This window comes from Periophthalmus magnuspinnatus, chromosome 17 (assembly GCF_009829125.3).
Source record: "Periophthalmus magnuspinnatus isolate fPerMag1 chromosome 17, fPerMag1.2.pri, whole genome shotgun sequence".
In the NCBI taxonomy this organism is placed as follows: Eukaryota; Metazoa; Chordata; class Actinopteri; order Gobiiformes; family Gobiidae; genus Periophthalmus; species Periophthalmus magnuspinnatus.
The window spans coordinates 25,301,671-25,321,722 of record NC_047142.1 but is presented as its reverse complement, the minus strand read 5'-3'; the positions used below and the strand labels follow the sequence as shown (position 1 = coordinate 25,321,722).

General features: G+C 38.7%; 4 protein-coding genes and 1 long non-coding RNA gene across 7 annotated transcripts; 3 read left to right on the top strand and 2 right to left on the bottom strand.

Annotated features, from left to right (window-relative positions):
• Positions 1-120: 120 nt before the first annotated feature.
• Positions 121-5,685, top strand: serbp1b (SERPINE1 mRNA binding protein 1b). Its single transcript, XM_033983128.2, has 9 exons — positions 121-536; positions 959-1,139; positions 1,977-2,117; positions 2,197-2,268; positions 2,392-2,466; positions 2,873-3,050; positions 3,128-3,193; positions 3,578-3,763; positions 4,066-5,685. The coding sequence occupies exons 1-9, from the start codon at positions 281-283 to the stop codon at positions 4,123-4,125; spliced, it is 1,215 nt and encodes a 404-aa protein (XP_033839019.1). The 5' UTR covers positions 121-280; the 3' UTR covers positions 4,126-5,685.
• A 292-nt stretch (positions 5,686-5,977) lies between these two features.
• LOC117385120 (UDP-N-acetylglucosamine/UDP-glucose/GDP-mannose transporter-like) lies at positions 5,978-8,198 on the top strand. 2 transcript variants are annotated; one of them, XM_033982393.2, is made up of 13 exons: positions 5,978-6,172; positions 6,314-6,347; positions 6,465-6,551; positions 6,642-6,709; positions 6,778-6,849; positions 6,926-6,994; positions 7,068-7,170; positions 7,236-7,328; positions 7,402-7,469; positions 7,545-7,623; positions 7,702-7,784; positions 7,865-7,917; positions 7,985-8,198. In XM_033982393.2, the coding sequence occupies exons 1-13, from the start codon at positions 5,985-5,987 to the stop codon at positions 7,993-7,995; spliced, it is 1,008 nt and encodes a 335-aa protein (XP_033838284.1). In that variant the 5' UTR covers positions 5,978-5,984; the 3' UTR covers positions 7,996-8,198. The 2 variants fall into 2 exon arrangements, with proteins under 2 accessions (XP_033838284.1, XP_055084676.1); XM_055228701.1 differs by having other exon boundaries at positions 7,865-8,096.
• Positions 8,199-8,258: 60 nt separating this feature from the next.
• mier1b (mesoderm induction early response 1b, transcriptional regulator) lies at positions 8,259-16,996 on the bottom strand. Of its 2 annotated transcripts, none has more exons than XM_033982594.2 (13): positions 16,917-16,996; positions 16,189-16,213; positions 15,498-15,646; positions 14,842-15,027; positions 11,184-11,307; positions 11,019-11,086; positions 10,867-10,939; positions 10,619-10,770; positions 10,464-10,545; positions 10,288-10,382; positions 10,021-10,148; positions 9,773-9,900; positions 8,259-9,699 (listed from the first exon to the last, which is right to left on the bottom strand). In XM_033982594.2, exons 1-13 carry the CDS (start codon positions 16,923-16,925, stop codon positions 9,383-9,385), a joined length of 1,536 nt encoding a protein of 511 aa, XP_033838485.1. In that variant the 5' UTR covers positions 16,926-16,996; the 3' UTR covers positions 8,259-9,382. The 2 variants fall into 2 exon arrangements, with proteins under 2 accessions (XP_033838485.1, XP_033838486.1); XM_033982595.2 differs by having other exon boundaries at positions 10,021-10,067.
• A 491-nt stretch (positions 16,997-17,487) lies between these two features.
• On the top strand, positions 17,488-18,430 carry LOC129457043 (uncharacterized). The gene is made up of 2 exons (XR_008649054.1): positions 17,488-17,853; positions 18,207-18,430. It is a non-coding gene; the product is annotated as an uncharacterized LOC129457043 (long non-coding RNA).
• Positions 18,319-19,674, bottom strand: LOC117385688 (dynein light chain Tctex-type 5-B-like). The gene is made up of 5 exons (XM_033982998.2): positions 19,611-19,674; positions 19,254-19,330; positions 19,020-19,102; positions 18,797-18,921; positions 18,319-18,706 (listed from the first exon to the last, which is right to left on the bottom strand). The coding sequence occupies exons 2-5, from the start codon at positions 19,322-19,324 to the stop codon at positions 18,503-18,505; spliced, it is 483 nt and encodes a 160-aa protein (XP_033838889.1). The 5' UTR covers positions 19,325-19,330; positions 19,611-19,674; the 3' UTR covers positions 18,319-18,502.
• Positions 19,675-20,052: the final 378 nt, after the last annotated feature.

Sequence of the window (20,052 nt, the reverse complement as noted above, 5' to 3'; positions counted from 1 at the left end):
TATATCAATAAGTGGAGAATCTGTACCGGAAATTTCTCTCCACACGTGGCCAGAGTTTACAAAAGAGACTTTGACAGTTTCGCAGACCACATGATTACATAATGTCAATAAAAACATTGCGCAGCTCGTGCAAAGATTGGTGGGCCGCGCGGTGTCCCGGATGGTGCTCGCACCGGAAGAGAAGGGGCAGCTCTCCCAGCCATCTTGTGGCAGCATCCCGCTAGTTGTTTGCATCAAGCCTCGTAGAATCGGAGGTGAATCCCGCTGAAGGGGCGCCATCATGCCCGGACACCTGCAAGAAGGCTTCGGCTGTGTCGTGACCAACCGGTTCGACCAGCTATTGGACGATGAGACCGACCCGTACGAGATCCTGAAGGCGGCAGAAAACAAGAAGAAGGAGGCGGCCGCTGCTGGTTCAACCAAAACCGCGGCTCAAGCCGCAAAGCAGCCGAAGAAAGAATCTCAGAAAGACAGGAAAACCCCGCTGCAGGACAAAAAAGATGAGTCCCAGCCCCCTGTTCCACTCAAGAAAGAAGGTACGAGCGGGTCCTGTGAGCCTCAGTCACCAGTTTAAGTGCACATTTGTTGTTCTGTTATGTGCAGGTTCTGCTAGCTCCTTTAGCTCCAGATGGATGTGCAAAGCTAAACAGTCAAGAGTCCTGTCGTGTAATCGTAAGAAGAGAAACGTGCTTTCCTCTCAGTCTGTCAGCTTCTGTGAAAATACAAATGATAGTCCAGCATTTGTGTTTACAGTGTGCTGACAGGCTGTATGTTCTGCAAAACAACACTGGTCCCCCAGAGGTCATGTTAAACAAACGGGCTGTTGTTTTTGCCTTCCATGACTCCCTTCCATAAATGAAAATATCCACTCCACTTGTATATTTTATTAGCAGTGCCTTAACTGGTCATAAGACTCTGACAGCCAGCTGACAGACCTTGCATGCTCTGTGATTGGCAGGTATCAGACGGGTTGGCAGAAGACAGGATCAGCAGGGCCAGCCTGGTCCTCAGCACCAGGGTGGACAAGGTGAGGGGCGGCCTGCCGACAAGAGGCCTGACCGGAGACCTCCTCGAGAGCGGCGCTTTGAGAAGCCCTCTGAGGATAAGACCGAAGGAGGTGGAGAGTTCTCCACGGACAAGTGAGTAAAACCTGAGTGACCTGCTTTGGGGGGCTATCAGATGCATTTACAAATGCAGAGCAGTCAGCAGCAGGTCTATGAAGTGTATTGAGACCACAGGGCTGTGGCGTGAATTTTGTTTCGTTTTCGTGAGTTTTGTTGTCATATGTTCCCGGTCTCCAGTTTCCAAATTAGGGTCTGACTCCCCTGCTTTTCACTTGCCATTAATATTGAATTCAACACAATGCTTCAGACTAGAGGTAGAAGAGGTTCAAGAGAAGAGGTTTTAACAGACCAGTGTGTTGTTTACACATATCTTGACATGTTTCTGATGCCTTCTGCATCCTGCTGCAGAAGGGTCACATGATGTTGTCATATTTTGTTACCATTCTCCTACCTGCATCGGTAGGAGACTAGCGGTCTGCAGTCAGACTTCTCCAGGACAGCATCCCAGGTCCCTGAAAGTTGATATGCCCTCTCGTCTCTGTTTACTGTCCTATGGGCTCATTTCAGGATCTCAACCCCAGGAAGACTAGCAACCACTTTGCCGCTAATGAGGACCCAAATGACGAATAGCCTCCTTAGTCCAACGTTTGTGCTTGTTGTCCTATTAGAAGGATGCAGAAGGCATCTCAAACATGTCAAAGTATGTGTAAACAACACACTGGTCTGTTAAAAATAACTTTTATTTATTCAATATAGTGTTTAAACATGGCGTTGGCAAATATTTTATTGTCTAACAAACTCCATAAGCTCCTACATGTAAGATTCAAAGATTTGGGTGTATTTTGGTGGATTACTGCAACCACTGATTTAGTATACACAAATATGTGATAAAATTACCTTGCTGTGTTGTAGGCCTTCTGGAGACAGGCCCCCCAGAGGGCGTGGTGGCGGCAGGGGTGGGCGTGGTGGTCGAGGACGGGGAATGGGTCGTGGAGACGGATTTGATTCACGTGGGAAGCGAGATTTTGACAGACACAGCGGCAATGACAAATCGTAAGTCCAGATTAAATTTCAGTTAAATCAAACTTGGTATTAATTTTTTTTTTTTTTTTTTTTTCTCATTTTTCTCAAGCAACCAGAAGAGTGATGAAAAGCGTGGTGGCAGTGGTTCAAACAATTGGGGCTCTGTAAAGGATGAGATCAGGTGAGAAACATCTTGGACCTTTAAGCTTCTTTTTTTTTTTTTTTTTTTTTTTTTTTTTTTTACATTAGAGCACATCATTATTTTATATAAATCACTAATTTCAAGGCTCTTGGCTCTTTTCAGTGAGGCTGAGCCGACTCCTGCTCCTGAGACGGCCCCTGAGGGAGAGGAGAGTGCTCCTGCTGGCTCTGAAAACAAGTGGGTATTCAGGTTGTACCTTTTTTAGAAAGATTGCAACTTTGTATTAACTTACCTCTATCATTTTGGTCTGGAAGTTTTTAAAAACTAGGGCTAATGTTAAAGTATAAAAAGTACAGATGCAAAATTTAGACCCTGATATTTGATATTCCACATTCAAGTAAGACCATGAGACCCCAGTTGATATTGGCTTTCCATTTTTGCTTTTGTAAGACACTGAAGGCAAACCTACGCACAAGCCTCTTATAAATAAAAGACGTTACAATGTTTTTTGTCACTAATATTGGTGCAAGTGGGATAAACATTGTCTGACAAGCTGGCCTCAGGATTAGGCACTGCGCATAGAGCTAAGAGGATTGCTTTGTTGGAAGTTCACGCAAGTCTGTCCTATTTGAACTTGTTTCAGAGAAAATGAAGTTGAAGAAGTAAAGAATGAAGGTCCCAAAGAGATGACTCTGGATGAGTGGAAGGCTATGCAGGACAAGGAGCGTACCAAAGTCGAGTTCAACATTCGCAAACCTAACGAAGGAGCTGACAGCCAGTGGAAAAAGGGATATGTGCTGCACAAGTCAAAGAGTGAAGATGTAAGACATTTGTACAGTTAAGTGTGTGTTTTTTGCAGAGTAATTGCTGGATAACACTTGTTTTTTACTATGTGCAGAGGCCAGTTGGAGCTTTGATTGACCCTCCAGAGACTGAAGTAGAGCCCAACACACTTTACCACAAGGTATACATTTATTTATTTTTTAAAATTACTACAGAGAATATATTCTACAGTGCGGTGTAGAATAAATTGTAGTAGTCTGAGAGATGAAGAGAAGAGACATGACGCTGGCACCCTAAAGCAAGAGTTTATTTATGATCTGTTCGGTACCCAGCACCCGGAGATGTAAACCCTCAAGACATTGTGATAGTTGTCCATTCCAGTCTCATGCAGTCCAGTCTGGCTATTCTTCCGTTGTAGGTAGTATTGTATCTATGACGATGATGTCATCAAGGTAACAAGGACTGAACTGGCAATGTATGCCCTCGGTACAGCACACTCTATCAGCTAGTTCATTATGACTTATATTTGTAAATGTTTATTTATATTTTTTTCCTTGTTGTACAGGGCACTCCCGATGAATCAAGTGATCATCATTTCCGCAAACCAGCTAACGACATCACATCCCAGCTTGAAATAAACTTTGGAGACCTGGGCCGTCCTGGCCGCGGACGTGGGGGAGCTCGTGGAGGCAGGGGTGGCCGTGGTGGGGGAGGCAGCAGAACAGCACGAGGGGGAGGACGCTCTGAAAAGGTAACAATAAAAGCTGTTTTCACAGCTTTAACAACAAAGTCCAGTCGTGATGAATAGGATAGAAAACTACTGAGTTGGGAACCCAATTGTGGCTTGTTAAGTCCTATGATAGCATGGAACCAGACTCGTGGCGCTGGAGATTGTGGATAACGTAGCTTTTACTCATCCTCTGAGTTATCAAAATCTAGTTTGTTTTGTGGGTTAGTCATTAATGTTACAGCTTCCTTAACTGCTTTGTTTGCCTTTTTCATAGAATAAGATTTGTTTAAAGTTTTTTGTTTTTGTTTTTTTTCTTTTAACAGGCCGGTGGAGTGTCAGTCCCTAATGTGGATGATCCTGAAGCCTTCCCAGCTTTGGCTTAGGCCTGTCCACACCACCTGCCCACCCATCCGCCCCTCCGGGCCCCCTCTCTCTACGAGGCTTGCATGCTTACCACATCCTCAAGTATAAAAGAAAACAATGAAAAAAATACTGTATAGTCATCCCACATCCCCACACCACCTGAGGACTCAGACTTTAAGTTGAGGAGAACAAAGACGAGCAGATGGAAAATGGACCTCTTGTTACACTGAAGTTTTGTACCTAGGAACATGAAAGCAGGGATGTTTTCATTTTTATTTTATTTGCCCCACAAATTATGCATACTTAACTGATGTTTTGTGCTGCTTGATTTTCTTCAAATTGGTTGAAGTGCAGCTTTTTCCGTACAGCTTTTGTGCTCTTCATGACTTTAGCCTAGTATTGCATTTATACTGGAGTTTTCCCCCAGTAATAACACTGATGTTGTAGCACTACACTACATAGAGGACTTTTAATAGTTACTGAAATATGGCTAAACTTGCTTTTTAAAGTGTAATTAAGCTTATCCTAAACTTGGCTGCCCATTTTGTGGGGTTGGAATTGAAAATGGGTATTCAGGTGAAATGGTATTTTTCTGCTTGTCGTGCAGTGAGAAGTACATGCCTCTTTTCCTTTTTTAATAGCTTGCCTTTTTTGGTGGACCAGTGGTTCGTTTTGTATCCCTGATGTGCTGCCTGTGTTTTCAGGGTGTTCCAGGGCCCAATGTATATTTTAGACTGGTCTTCTTAGGTCATACAGACTGTAAAACTTAGGACCACTAAGCAATTATTGTATTTTTTTGTTTGAAATAGTGTGAATGTTTGTGTGTATGTGTGAACCTGAATGTGTGAAATGGACAGCTTGTTGCTGATAGTTTTAAATAATCTTGTTTGTTTTTTTGGGCACATTTTACACCTGAACAGTTGAACTTAAACTGTTTCATTTTAGTTGTGATTGACTATTGTAAACTGATACATATCTTGGAGTATCTGTAAGAAAAAAAAAAAATCAGATCTCAAAGAACATGTCCTGATTGTTGGTTCCTAATCATGCTCACTGTTTAATGGTTTTGGTCCAAACTGCAGCACAAATGCATTATTTGTCTGAATTGTCATTGCTGTCATTGTGGAACAATCCACAGCTACAGAATGTAATGTAAGCTAGTGGTGCTTCGGCCACTTGTGTCAGCACTTCTAGTGAGCATCTTATTTCAATGAAGTAGGTATATATTTCACACGGGACAGGGAGTGTGGGAGGAATATATGTAAAAAGTGACTTAATTTAAATTATGTTGTGCTTTGTAAAGACTTGCTGCCAGTGCCCTGATACAAATGACTGGAGCAGTTTTATGTAGGACTTTCTGGCCACATGATGGTAATAATTTCAAACGTCCCTCTTCTAATAAAATGCTTTAGAGGTGTTACATCCTCTCTGCCAATCATGGTTATTTCAAATCAAATCGTTTTCATGTCTTCACAAAAATCTTATAGAAAACGGGGTACATTGAGCCATTTGTCATTGCATTTGCAGTCTTCGTGTTGAGACAATGTAAAATAGAAATAAAATAAAACCCTTTACATACATTTAGATTGTTTGCTAATTGTTTGTAAAATGCAAAAGTATTTGGTGAGAGAATTTTGTTGCATTAAGAGAAAAAAAATGCTAGATAAATTCCATAGCTCACTGGTGATTAAATCCATATAAGACATCCCTCAAGTATTATTGTCATACTACTGCTGGCTCAGATCATGGACTGTATATGTATTTGACATGTATGTATATTTTGACATGTATGTATACTTTGTACAGTCTGCTCCAGATGTGGCTAGGTGTGACCACTGCGCATGCGCGTCACCATCCGCTTCCTTGATCCAGTAAAAACATGGCAGAGAGACAGAGGCACCGAGAGGACCGTAACGAGTCAACAGTGCCTAAACAAGCACACGGAAAGTCTGAAAAAGACTCATTAAATGATACTGGGCTTTTCCCCAAACTCTTGTCCGCGGTCTTTTACGGACTCAGCTCTTTTCTCATTGTGGTCGTCAACAAAAGCGTCCTGACTAACTACAGGTAGGCGAACAACCGCCTTCAGGGTCAAAGTTCACTTCAGTCCAATCTCAGCCGTATGGAGAGTCTTATGTTAAAACCATATGTTAAATTTGCCGCTTAACAAAATAGAACAAACATTGGCTACGATTTTTTTTTCTACAGTTTTCCATCATCAACATGTGTTGGAATCGGCCAGGTAACTTTAAAACAGTCACTCACCAAAAAACACAAAAACCTGATGCATGATACAGCATGCATTATTATAAACGTGTGACTGCATCTCTACACGCAGTTTGTTTTGTTTATACCGCAGATGTTTGCTACAATCTTAGTTTTGAGGCTTGGGAAGATGTTTGGTGTGATCTCATTTCCAGGTATAAGTTTAAGTATACCAAGAAAGGTGAGTTTATACTGTGGACCTAGTTACTTTCATGGTTAATAATTATGTAATTACCATTATTAAATAACTATTTGTTCATTATTGTTACAGATGTTTCCTTTGCCTTTGCTTTATGTTGGCAATCAAATCTCGGGACTCTTTGGAACACAAAAGCTCAAGTTAGATTTTGTTATATTTTGTGATTTACAAACGGCAACCTGCTTTAACCTGTTTTTTCTTTCCCCAGTTTACCCATGTTCACTGTTCTGAGGAGATTTAGTATTTTACTGACAATGGTATTTGAAGGTGTCCTACTCAAGTAAGTCAGGCCTAGTATTTTGTTGTACTCATAAGGAGTACAACTCAGGACTAAATCCGTGTTGTTTTCTTCACAGAAAATCTTTTTCTACTTCCATAAAAATGACAGTGTTTACCATGATCTTTGGAGCCTTTGTTGCTGCCAGGTAAGCTGTGACCTAAACCCTAAATCTAAAGCCTGCGGGCCTATGCTATTTGTTTTTATTTGTTTTATTGCAGCTCTGATTTAGCCTTTGATATAGAGGGATATATTTTTGTAATGCTGAACAATGTTATGACAGCAGCCAATGGAGCTTATACAAAACAGAAACTTGAGTCCAGGGTGAGTGGCATTAATGATAATAACATGAAATACGTGACATTGATATTGTTATGTTTTTTTTACAGGAACTTGGTAAATATGGACTTCTCTACTACAATGCTTTGATTATGATTTTTCCCACTGTGGCATACTCGTACTACGTTGGTGATTTGCAAATGGTCAGGACTCAGTAAAAAAGAAATGTTTGAGATTTGTTGAGATTTTTCAGATTTATTGTTTTGTGACACACAGGGCCTGGAGTTTGGTGGATGGACAGATGTGATGTTCGTCTTGCAGTTTGTGCTTTCATGTGTCATGGGGTAAAATCTATTTTTTCCCTCAGATGGATTTTTTCAAATATTTTAGCTTGACTCTTTTCTGATTTTCACATTCAGCTTTATTTTGATGTACTCCATCTTGCTGTGCACACAGTACAATTCAGCACTTACCACAAGTATAATAGGCTGCATCAAGGCAAGTAATTTTACTTCATTTTCATCATTTTAATTATGGTATTCATGTTCTGACAAGCTTCCTAATCAAAATCAATAGAATATCCTGGTGACATACATTGGGATGGTATTTGGAGGAGATTACATTTTCACCTGGACTAACTTTCTTGGTCTCAATATCAGGTAAACCTGCTGTTATCAATTCAGTCTTATATATCACTCAGTCCTTTTATTCTCAGCCAAACCATTATCATCTCCCGTAGTATTGCTGGCAGCCTGGTGTATTCATACCTCACTTTTACACAAGACAAAATAAGTAAGTGCAACAGGTACGAGCAATTGGTTCAGTTTATTTGACCTACTGAAACTGTTGGAGTTTACAGAAAATGCATGACAAGAGTGAAGGCCTATTTTGAAGAGGATTAAGCAGCACTAATCATCATAACCTTTTTATAGATTACAGATTTTTGAGTTTTAGCCACGTATATCCATAAGCATGTCAAAAAGACTTTTTTTTTTTAAATTTAAGTGGTGTCTCATTTTATTGTATTTTTACAAATAAAAAAATATAATAAAAAGTACTGTTTACAAATATTACTTCTGGTATTGATGAATTTACTGCATTTGTTAAACAGGCAACAATACAACTGGTGGTCATTCTTGGAATACACATACATTTATTTATGTCATTTACAGAAAAATAAACATTTTCAAAGCAACTACATGGTAAATTTTTGAGGAAAACTAATCACGAGTCTGAATGTTTGTGGTGCAAACAAATAACTCACATTAGGCGGCTACTTTACCAAAGAATAAATTAAATCTGTGAAAAAGATATGTAAAAGTCTACTTTCAAGAACCCATTTACTGAAGACACTAGCTTCACAAAGGAGCAGAACATGTTCTCTTAAAAGTCATAATCGGAAGTCATACGGCCAAAGCGCTGCAGATGGAAAGTCATTTTCGGATGATGCATCCATCTCCACAACAGATCAAAAAAGCATGGCATACAAAAGCAACCAGACAATACAGACAAGCAAATGGTTATAAAATGTACCAACTGCTTTAGTTAAGAAATTTATGCAATGTTTACAATAAAAAACAGACTTTCTGTCTAGTAAAAACAACTGTCAAGCACCGACTATGAAAATTCAAAAATACAGCAATCTTCAACATCATGAGTTAATAATACAGGACATCACTGATGTCAGTCTTTACACAAACAAACCTGCTGGTTTATTAATGAGATCAGGTATTGTACAGTTCATTACATGTCAAGGAGTGGAAAGGTTCTGCTGGGTTTCACTTGCACTCCATGAGGAACAATCTATCAAAGTGCGACTGCTAGCTGGCGATAGTCTTTGCCTTGCTTGCTTTTTGATAAGTTAAGCACATATTGAAGTTCATTTTCAACAGATCCTGTTTATTCAAATGCTTAAATGGCTTAGGCAGCGAACCATCATACATTTTATTTTATGTTAAAAAATATAAATATCTCTTAAGTATAAAAAATATTGGGAGTTTTTAAGTGTACAAATAGAAGACAGAGGTTCTAGTCAAGAGTTCAAAATGGAGAAAGATGGAAGATGTGCAGAATGCGTTCGCAGTGTGGTGCTTTGGGATGAGCTTCTCAGGCAGCCAATACATGAAGAGGTCGGAGGGCCTTGGTCGAAAGAGTCAATGACCTTTTTAAATAAAGTTCTTCTGCTTCAGTTTGAAATTGCCCTCCTAAGATCACTGAGGCAATAAATCCATGTCAATGGTGTTACATTGAGCACAATTTAGTTCTCCTGGGTATTTGACTCCATTTCATGACAAGGCAAATGCTCTGCTTCAGTTCGACATCTTTTGGTTGGTCTCTCTAGCTCCAGAGCTGGATCTGCTGTAGAGTGCTCTACAGGGGGTTCCATAGACCCATTTCGGTCATGGATGGGTGCATTAGTCTGGCTGCAGCCATTGGAGTTTTCTAAAATGTGAGGTCGTGTCTCCAAAATTGAGTAACAAGGACCGTTGGGCTGGGGAGGTTCAGGCTTCACTTGATGTGTTGCAGATAATTGGGCACCATCCACAGAGTGGCTTGAATTGTGGTTTGTAACACCTGTGAATGTGATGAGAACAGATTAGGATTTGCAAAATTCAAAGGCATCTGTTGAGACTTTGTATGGACCAACCATTGTGACCGCTACCATCTTCTTTCTCAGAGTGACTGGTGCTGCTGCCAGATGTGGCAGGTGGAGGGGACGCTGCTCGACTGGACGTGGCACTCTCTGTTTCATCCAACAATCTGTCCATGTAATCTCTGGAAACACATACACCTTCACTTCACAAGTAGCCCAAAACGCAGTGCTGAATTACTAATCATGGTGAAGTTAATCTTCAACTAAATATTATGTTAATACTACTATGGAGGTAAACTTACGTGACACCTGGGTGAAGGTTGTATTTCCTTTTTCCAAGTCTGGTTTGCTGTGCAAAGAAATCATAACGCTCAGACTTCTTCCACATGTAATAAAAGGCCACACAATCTCCTACAGACCTAGTTCTCACCTGAAAGATTTAATTCAAAATTAACCATTCATAGACTTTAACCTATTATCAGTAAAAAACTGTAAGTTCCCCCCCCCCAGCATCCAGTAATCACAAAGCAAGAAATTGCAGAAGAAAATGAAATATTGGCACAAGTTACCTTGTTGGCCTGTATTAAATGAAAATCTTTCCCATATGTTTTCAGTCCCTGTTCAAAATTTCGACATTCTTCCTCCGTCCAAACTGAGAGTTCCTCTGTTCACGAGAATAGGAAAAGTTATCATTTTACTTTGAATAGTGTACATTAAAATTTTAAAGAGCTTATTGAGTACTTACCTCTAGCAGCTTTGACATTAAACCTCAGCCTCCTTAAAGCTTCCTCTGTATCAAAGTCACACTTCACCAGTTCATATAAAGCCTAAAGAAAATTAAACATTGGTTTGCAAAGGAATCTACTAGAAATGACACAAACATTCATTCGATGCTCTTACTTGTTCATTGTCTTTGATATGAGCTCCCTCTGGAATGGCATCTACTCCTTTTTCCTCTCCTGTCCGCTTGGACGCCTCGGCCAAAAAATCAACCACTTTGTCTTCAGGCAGACACTCTGGGTTCCACAGAAGCTGGTCATCATTTTCATAAACTAGGAAAAGACAATCAAAAAAGACAAAGAAAATTTGACCATATTGTGATGATAATGCATTGAGTTCAGCAAACTATACATAATAGCTGCTCTTACCTTTCTCATTCTCTTTATATTTGCACAGCCCAACAGGAGTTTCTGCTTGATACATGGAACCTACCATAATTTCCTGTTTGAAAAGAAAGTGAATATAGTTGTGCTAATTTAGGCAATACACAGTACGTGTAGTATAAAGTTGGACCTCAAACCTTTTTCCAATCTTCAGACGGAACATAGTCCTCATCTTCGTCAGATTCCTCTTCAATATCATTATTATCTAAAACAACAAATAATATAAAACAAATACAGTCTGTTGTAAATCACTGGTGTAAGAATAAAATGTATGCACTGAATAACAAATTTACAATACGTACTATCAAAGTACTTCAATTTCTGAGGACGAATAAGTTCTGCTGTGCCAAGTGATCTGACGGGACGTGTGCGACCCTCGGGGGGAGTCTGCACCTCTTCACCAGAGGAGCTTTTCATGCCCTCACCCTACACAGATACAGGAAACCATTAAAGGACAATGCATCTACACCTACAGTTCAATTAAACCTCAGCTGGTATTGGAAAATAAAGTTATGCAACAACTAGTAGTATTAAAGAGGTGGTCAATATTGACAATATTACTTTAATGTAATCTAATAAGTAATCTAATACTACTTTAATGTAATCTGATTTAAAATGAAAAACGACTGATTATAATTTCATCAGTGCCCTGAAAACAAAAGTCAGATGGCATTTTTGCAAAGCATGAGAAATGCTAAAATGTACTAAGACTCAAGTATTTTGAGTGTACAATGATGGGTTTTAAATTCATTACCTGTTATGAAACGAAGGGCTGCGCAAAAGAGTGTATCTAAAAATTTCAAAGTAGAGGCTGACGTCTGAATATATATTTCTTTAATTTAGTACACTGAGGAAGGTTCCCTGAATAATTTTTTGTAGCTTGCACATCACATGTTTTTAGAAAAAAAAATAGTTTTATTTACATTCAATGATAACTTAAGATTTTTTGGGGAATTTCGTATTTTATTAAAATCTTGCTGCAGTTTTAAAATGACCTGATCAGCAGAGGGAGGTCTTGCATACAAAACAGCATCATCTGCATATAAATGTATGAGGCTTTCTCTTAAATTACAACCAATAGAATTAATAAATATAGTCAAAAATAGTACGTCCAAAATTGAGCCTTGGATCACTCCTTTACTTAAAGTCAAATCCAATATGCTTCAGGTGCTTCAAGAGGATTTTATGATATGATGAATCAAAAGCTTTAGTTAAATCAATAAACAGAGCTACACAATCTTGTTTGTCATCAAGGGCTGTGAAAATGAAAACTTTTGTGGTTGCAGTGACAGTACTATGCCCTTTTCTGAAACCTGATTTTTAAGACTTCAAAATTAAACATTTATTTTAATAAACTGTAACTTGATTTGCAACTAACTTTTCTAAAACCTGACCTAGTTGTGTGTGTGCAGTTTTTCAGGCAGCATTTCTTTCTCTAATTAAACTTAAATTTTTTCTCCTTGTTGAAACAAGGATTGTTATAGCTTTTCATTCTATTTTTTTTCTTTTAGGTGCATGTCAGTCTGCAATTTCATTAAATGTACGAATAAAAAATATTTAAGCCCATATCAGGGTCAGGGAATGCTGATGTTAACCCGTTATTATCACTGTAATACAGTGAATGAAGGCTTGCTCATTGAAATGTTTATATAATCTTTCCACCTTCTGACCTTGTCTTTTTAACTTTTGTATTTCGTATACACCCAATTGGACAGTGGTTACCAAAATCCAGTGGGAAAACACCATTTCCCTTTTAATTATGGGGTTGTTTTGTCAAGATTATATCAATGAGTGTGCCTTTATTTAAACTTCACTAGTCAGGTCTAGTTGGAATAGAAATTGTGTGGTATGCAAAATTCAGGTCATTGCATAAGTCTTTTAAAGTTTCTGGCTCTTTCCTCAGCCAGTTAAAATTTATATTGCCCATTATTAGGATCTCGTAATTTTACAGTTTAGAAAGCATCATGAACAGATTATTAAGAGCATTTTGGGTACTGAAGGTGCACAATAAGTGTGTGCAAAGACACATATTCAAATCATTTAGACTTTGAGAAGAACAGAAGGTCCACAGACAAATGATCTTTAAAATAAATGGTAAAACCACCTTCTTTAAATTGCAGTCAATTTCCTTATCACTTGTTAGTCAGGTTTCAGAAAATACAAATATATCTGGATCTGTTTGAGTTGCCCGGACTTTAATGTAATCTAATTTAGATGTGATACTATGTACATTAATATGTATAATTCCCAGTCCCTTCCCAGTCTTGAAGTTTTGTATATCAAATAGGCCCGACTCTTAAGGGACACTAGGGCTTATTTGTGTTTGATCGGGATTGATCTGATGCCTGAGGATTAGGTTTGTTAGTGATATTAATATCAACCAAGTTACACGACCTCCAATAATTTCTTTTGTGTTCATGTGATATTCTCTGTGAAATCTAAGCCGGTGGGCGCAGATTTTGTGAAAGAGTCACATAAGACGCTGTTTATTCTATGCGTAAGAAGTCACCCAAAAGGCCTTTTGGGGGCAGACTCCAGTGTTAGTTAAATAGTGTCACTCAACAGTTTTTTTCCGTCCCTGTTGAAATGAATACCATCACGGGCAAATAGATTATTCCTCTTCCAGATTCCACAATGACTATCCACAAAAGGAACTCCTAGAGCACTGCAATAACCCTTAAGCCAAACGTGCAGTTGGCGGATCCAACTAAATTTCATGTAAACGAAACTAGGAGATGGAATTGGACCATATATTACACATTGTTTTCCAGACTTTAGCACCGTGTCTATAGGCCATTTGAAGTTACTTCCCAACACGTCAGACTGTTGTAGTTTAACGTCATTGGAGCCGATCTGCACCATCACAGTGGATATGTCTGCATGATTGGTCAGTGTGTCTGTAAGCACGATGTTTATGTGTGATACCTCAACTCCAAGGTGACACTTGGCTTCAGCCCATGAGATGGCTACATGGCATACCATACACTAACTGATGAGGACCCAGGGCTGGTCTTATTCAGTGAAGGACGCTGTTCCCTTACAAACCGAGGACATGCAGTTACATGATGAATCACACGTTTCAGTGGGAAGGTTTTGTCCTCTTTTCCACGTTTTGTAGTATCTTCATAGACATAGAAATTACTTCGATTTTGTTGTCATAATGCAGTGGGTGTTGCTGTCCTGTCCCGTGAGGATCTAAAAGGGGATGGTAACTTCTTGTGATTTGATAGCGATGGAAACTCGTTCAGGTTAAATCAATTTGACAACTCCAATGGCTGCCTCCAATTAGGACTTGGATGATGATGTGAGAGCTTTACCTTTTGTTTGTCAGTTGTATGAGGGAGCAGAAGATGTTGGACCTTTTGGTTTAACTGTACCATGACAACCCCATGTATCATGCTGAACATGGGTAGAGGTTGGCTGACTGCATGCCTCGCCATCATGGCAAAGGACATGGTCTTCGATTTTGCCACTGTCACCAGAGAGTCAAGGTGCTGCTCACAAGACTGGCTCTGGGTTCAAGTAAGTAAGGAGATGCGGTTCTTTAATTCTGTCATCCTTGCTTACAAGAGTAGGCAGGTGTCACAGTGAGTCAAGCTGGCGAGTGACACCATAATACAGGGGACCCTGAAAAGGAGCCCACTGTACTGAGATGACTTGAGACAAATCAACACAGGATCCACACTCTGCCAGGAGGTATGTGTTTGAATGTGTCTGGCACGTAATGTAGAAATCCTCGCTTAATATTGCAGTTGCATCATAGTATAAGAATATTTACATCCGCTCTATATTTTGCGAGCTTGTAACTTTGATTTAATTGAATTTTTGAGTAAAAATCCCCTATATGTTTTCACCACCATACTTGAAATGCGAAAGCTACACGGCATCTATTTTAAACTTGTAGAAAATATACTGTGTCCCTCTCTTCTGATTTATTTTACATATTATTTCTGCCCATACCCCGGTTCGTTTGAGCTCTCCAGTGCTCCTGCTGCTCTCATCGTTGTCCATGTCCTCTTCCTCATCCTCTTCATCATCCTCCTCCTCTTCGTCAGGTTCTTCATCCTCCTCTTCATCATCCTCTGCTGGTGAACCGCCTCCATAACCATACATGCTTAATAACTCATGAATTGGCATCTCTCCCTCCTGTGTAATAAAAGTAGCTTGTTATATCAGTAGAATAATGTGATCAAGTATTCTGATAGAAAACAAATGTGCACTTATTTAGCATTACATTACATCTGGTTTATAAAGGTTTGGGTCGGGGAGCTCCCCCTTCATACAGTGGATTTTAGTTTTCAGGATTGGCCATTGTTAATAAATGTGTAACACTATGTAAACAGTAATAAAAACATATTATTCATTGCCAGTACCACTTGTTCCTAACAAATGAGAACAGGGCAGTAGCTCACTAAACTGCAGGACTATTGTTGAATGAAGAATCATTACAATCAAATTTGAGAATCCAATTCTGGAAATTAGGCCAAGAACTACCCAGCTCGCAATGCAAACATCTACAGAATATAAATATGTAGCATTAAAAATATATCGGTCTGTTAGAGATATGTCTAATAAATATGAGGTAGCATGTAATGGATGCATTTTTTGTACTTTACCCGTGCAAGGTCATCTATCTCATTAGCATTAGCTTCATCAGTTGCCTCCATCATCTCCTCTTCCTCCAGGGTTCTCTCGTCATCAAAGTCATGCACAAGCATGTCTGCTGATGGGTCGAAATCATGGTCATCAGAACCTGCTGAACCTCCTGTAATTTATTTCATAAATGAAAGAGATAAAACAGCTATTTGGAAACCATGCATCCATTACAATATATCAGGCATGTCCAAACTTTTTTCATTAAGGGCCACATATCAAAATACAGACCCGGGTGAGGGCCGATCAAGGGCCATAAACCTGCGGTCAAAACAGTGAATAATTCAAACAGGTTACAATGAGCCACTTTTTTCATGCTTTGATCTTAAAGAGGACACACTACATATTTACTTTAATGAGGTAGATTTCAAAAATATGCAGTACAAAGTACTGCTCACAGTAATATGGGCCAATTCACCTGGAGCCAGAGGGCCAAGGAAAATTGGTCCGAAGGCCGCATTTGGCCCCTGGGCCATAGTTTGGACATGCCTGCAATATATAATGCTACCATGTTATAAGCATTATATTCTAAATATTGAAAAAAATCACATGCTAAAATTAATTCCACAATACAGCAATAAAATCTCTAAAAATCTACAATTTCTCTGATAAAAAGTCAATGTACAATAACAACATTATAGAATAATAATTTACCTGGACTCAAATTGCCAAAGGAGGACTGAAACACAAAAAGCTGCATTACAAATTCTTAGTTATAGCACTACAGATATTGAACAGAAATGGAGTTATATGAATGTAAACAATAGTGAACTGCAGACACATGATGTCGTCTCGAGTTAAGAAAAAGCGCGCCTGACCTAAAGCATGGACTAAAGCATATACTAAAAACGAAGCAAAGACTCTGGGATCATCCTGCAACAAACTCTGGTCCTCTTTTAAGAGTGCCTTTACCGATTATATGAGTTAAACCCTTGCGTGAGCATTAACAAAGTTTTATGTCCAACTAAGTAACCTAAGATAACAAGTTTGAAGACCTCGCTCCTAGAGCAACGTTAGCTCATTTTGGACATGCATGTAATAACAATATGCGCTATCAAAATAAATGCAATAACCACACCCCTTTGTTTAGAGGAACACATAACACACAAATAAAGAGATTTGTATCGAGGCTTTCCAGTTGTTTAAGCAACCGAGGGGAAACATCGTTAATGCCGCAGAAGCATAGGCTAGCGGAGCTAGATTAGCCAACCCCGAAGTTTAATAAACAGAGTTGTTTCAAAATATTACATTTTATAGCATTGAAAATAGCGCATATACGACTAGATTTGTTACAGTTACAGTTAAAAGCATTGCAACTATGCAGATAAAAAATATACTGTCTTATAAATGTATTTTTGCAATTATTTATTTCACTTTCTTACCTCCGCCATGTTTGCAATCCGACGGGTTCACGTAAGGGGTCAGCCAAAGACCCGGATGTTCAGTCCCGCCCCCCTTCTACAACGCAAGTACTTTAAACGAAAAGTAAGCTATTACTAAATAAATAAATAAATAAGTAAATAAATACATAAATAAAAGAATAAATAACAATAGCAATAATTAGACGGATAAAAACATGTAAAAAAAAATGTTTTTCCAAACATGGTGTTACACATTAGACCAGGGTTTGTTGTTTATTCACATTATTCCATCATATTGTTACAATAATTTTTTGCCATTACAGCATCTGAGAGAGTGTATTTAGAAAGGTGCTGGAAATGCGTATTTGGAAACACCCACATGAGCAGTTAATCACTGATTTATTTGAGTGATAGTGGCCACAGTGCACTATGTTGCTATGCAGAGGACCACTTGCTGTGGAAAGCACATTTACAGTAATCCTTAAGCAAACACTTTTCTTATCCCTGACAATAAAAAAACATATGCTCAACACTGAGAAGTAGGATTTTCTTGGGTCATTTGGGTGCATCAATGGCTTTTCTAGTTCCCACACATGTGCCAAATGGGCAGAATAATATCCATTTCTGAAGGCAAATGACAATTACCCAAGATAACATTGTATTTCCGGTTGTCTTACCCGAAAGACATCCTTTGCAGGTCTATAAAAGAAACGGTTGGGCCAAGCAGTTCAATAAACAACACATTCATCTCAAGATTTAAAGATAGCCTTTTGAATTTCAATGAGACGTGCAGTTGTAGTGGTTCTGCTGTGCATACTATGTGTGGCACAGATTGAGAGCCAAAATAATGCCAATACTCTGCGGTTGTGCGGGCGAGCGTTTGTGCGGGCGCTGGTTTACACATGTGGAGGCTCCAGGTGGAAGAGACTGATGACAGAGGAGGGTGCTCTGCTTGGAGGTAACATATTATTTCTGTCATTGTACTTCTGCTCATAATATTGAATTTAAAGGTGTACTGTGTAACTTTTTTGGTTAGGGGTCCACCACCTGCTTGATTCCTTGATGTTATTGCTTTGCCTAATATATTCCACAGAATGGCATTAAAGTTGTCTATCACCTATACAATTCTGCAGGCTCACTTCTCAACAGTTCAGACCTGTAACTTGGCCTGGTCATATACAAGTGATATAGAGTGGAAGATTCCAGGCAAAGCATTAACATCTCTGTAATATAAACGTTACATAGCGCACCTTTAACCCTTAAGACCTTAAGACCAAAACTGTTACAAATTAAACCACCATCTCATTGCAGAGACCACAGCAGCAAATCCTTTAAGCACAGAAGTTTTGAGGCCTATGAATCGCCAATGGAGGGACCACCACCAGGCCTTAGCAACAGAGTGCTGCGATGTAGGATGTCAAAAGAGTGACCTAACTTTACTCTGCTGAGGGAGCACATCCCAGTTAGCTTTAAGGATCACAAATTTGTTTGTTAAATGTAATTTTATATCTTTAGTTAGTAAAAACATAAAATCACTTGTAGTTTCTGAGTTCTTTGTACATTTTGCATAACATAAAACATGCTCTAGTAATAACACACAGTCCCACTTACTCAAAATATACAACATACACAATTGCTAATCCAAACAAGGAGCTGTTTTTGAATGAATAGGTGGCAAAAGTGTCATTGGTTGCATCCCAGAGGCAGCGGCTGCTGATCTGCATGCCCTGTCCACTTAATTGTCCTATATTAACTATAACAACAGTCTTATATCTCGGGATCATTAGCTCCTTCACACGCGCCCTGATCACCTGTGAGAACATTAGACAGCAATTAGACTACATACAGTTACAGGTAAACTTAATTATAGCACATCTGTACCATTTGCATATTTTACATACATCACATAATGTTTTTGTCATTTGTCGAGACCACTCAGCTTCATATGTTTCATGCTGGAGATAACAAGTGAGTACATCCTTTAGTATTTCCGTGATAACAGGTACTGAGTGACGTTTATAAGGTCCTACAATATAAACAGAAAACACAGATATTGTTGTGCCTTAATATGCTTAACAGATAATAATAGGTTAAACAATGACAAACATTTTAAATACAGCTGACCTAGTTGATAAGTGTTTTCAGTAGGCAGTCGTGTGTCATCGTGGTGTAAGGGGTCCTCCACATTTGAGACAGTGCTTATGGAGCTATGGATGGGTTATCAGAAAATCATCAACAAGAAATATTAATTTAATACAAATCAGGAATCTGCCATTATTGAAAATAAATGTGTGTGCATGTGGCAACAGCGTGCAGACACGTGTCCATTACTTTGGCCAGTAGCTTAGCTTTACTTACTCCTTTGGTCTGCCATCTTTTCCCATCTTTTTCTCTTTCTTCAGAGCTCTGTCTTTGAGCAGGTCCGACATGACAAGCTATAATTAGCAACATAATCAATATATGAAATTAAACTTAAAAAAAACAAAAAAACATCAACTATAAACTACAAGCAGATGATACAGGAAAGCTAGCAGTAAATCAAAACCAAACAGACTTTAACTGTTAGCTTACATTACACTATCTTGAGTTTTTTGTGTGTTTTTTTTTTTTTCTTTTCTTATAAAGCGAAATCTGGCTACACGTTTCTTAACAATTATCGTATTATCGTAGTGTACTATTGTCTAGGAAACGATTAGCGTTAGTAAAATAATGTACCTTTTATTTTGTTGGTTAGCGACGAAATGTTGTCAAGGCTGAGGGTTATGTCGTCATGGTAACTGTCCCAGGGCGGGTTCACGCTTTACGTGGGTTACGTGCATCTGAAGTCTTAAATTATGATCAAAATAAACCCAAAACTCGTGCGAGAGGCTAAAAATAATTCATAATAGTTTATAATAATACATCATTTTAAATAATAACTACATTGGCATTGGCACTAAGAAGGCAAGAGGCAACATTTTATATCTCTTTATTATCAAGGGAAACAGGTATTACATTACAATGACTTTTTAAATATATAACTATACTTCAAATCTTTGGATGGGAAATTTACATGAAATGATTGCATATTATGTGTTCACTTTACATAAAATAAAGTTATTTAAAAAAAAAAAAAAAAAGTTAACACCTTTACCAATAAGGCAAATAAAAATCATAT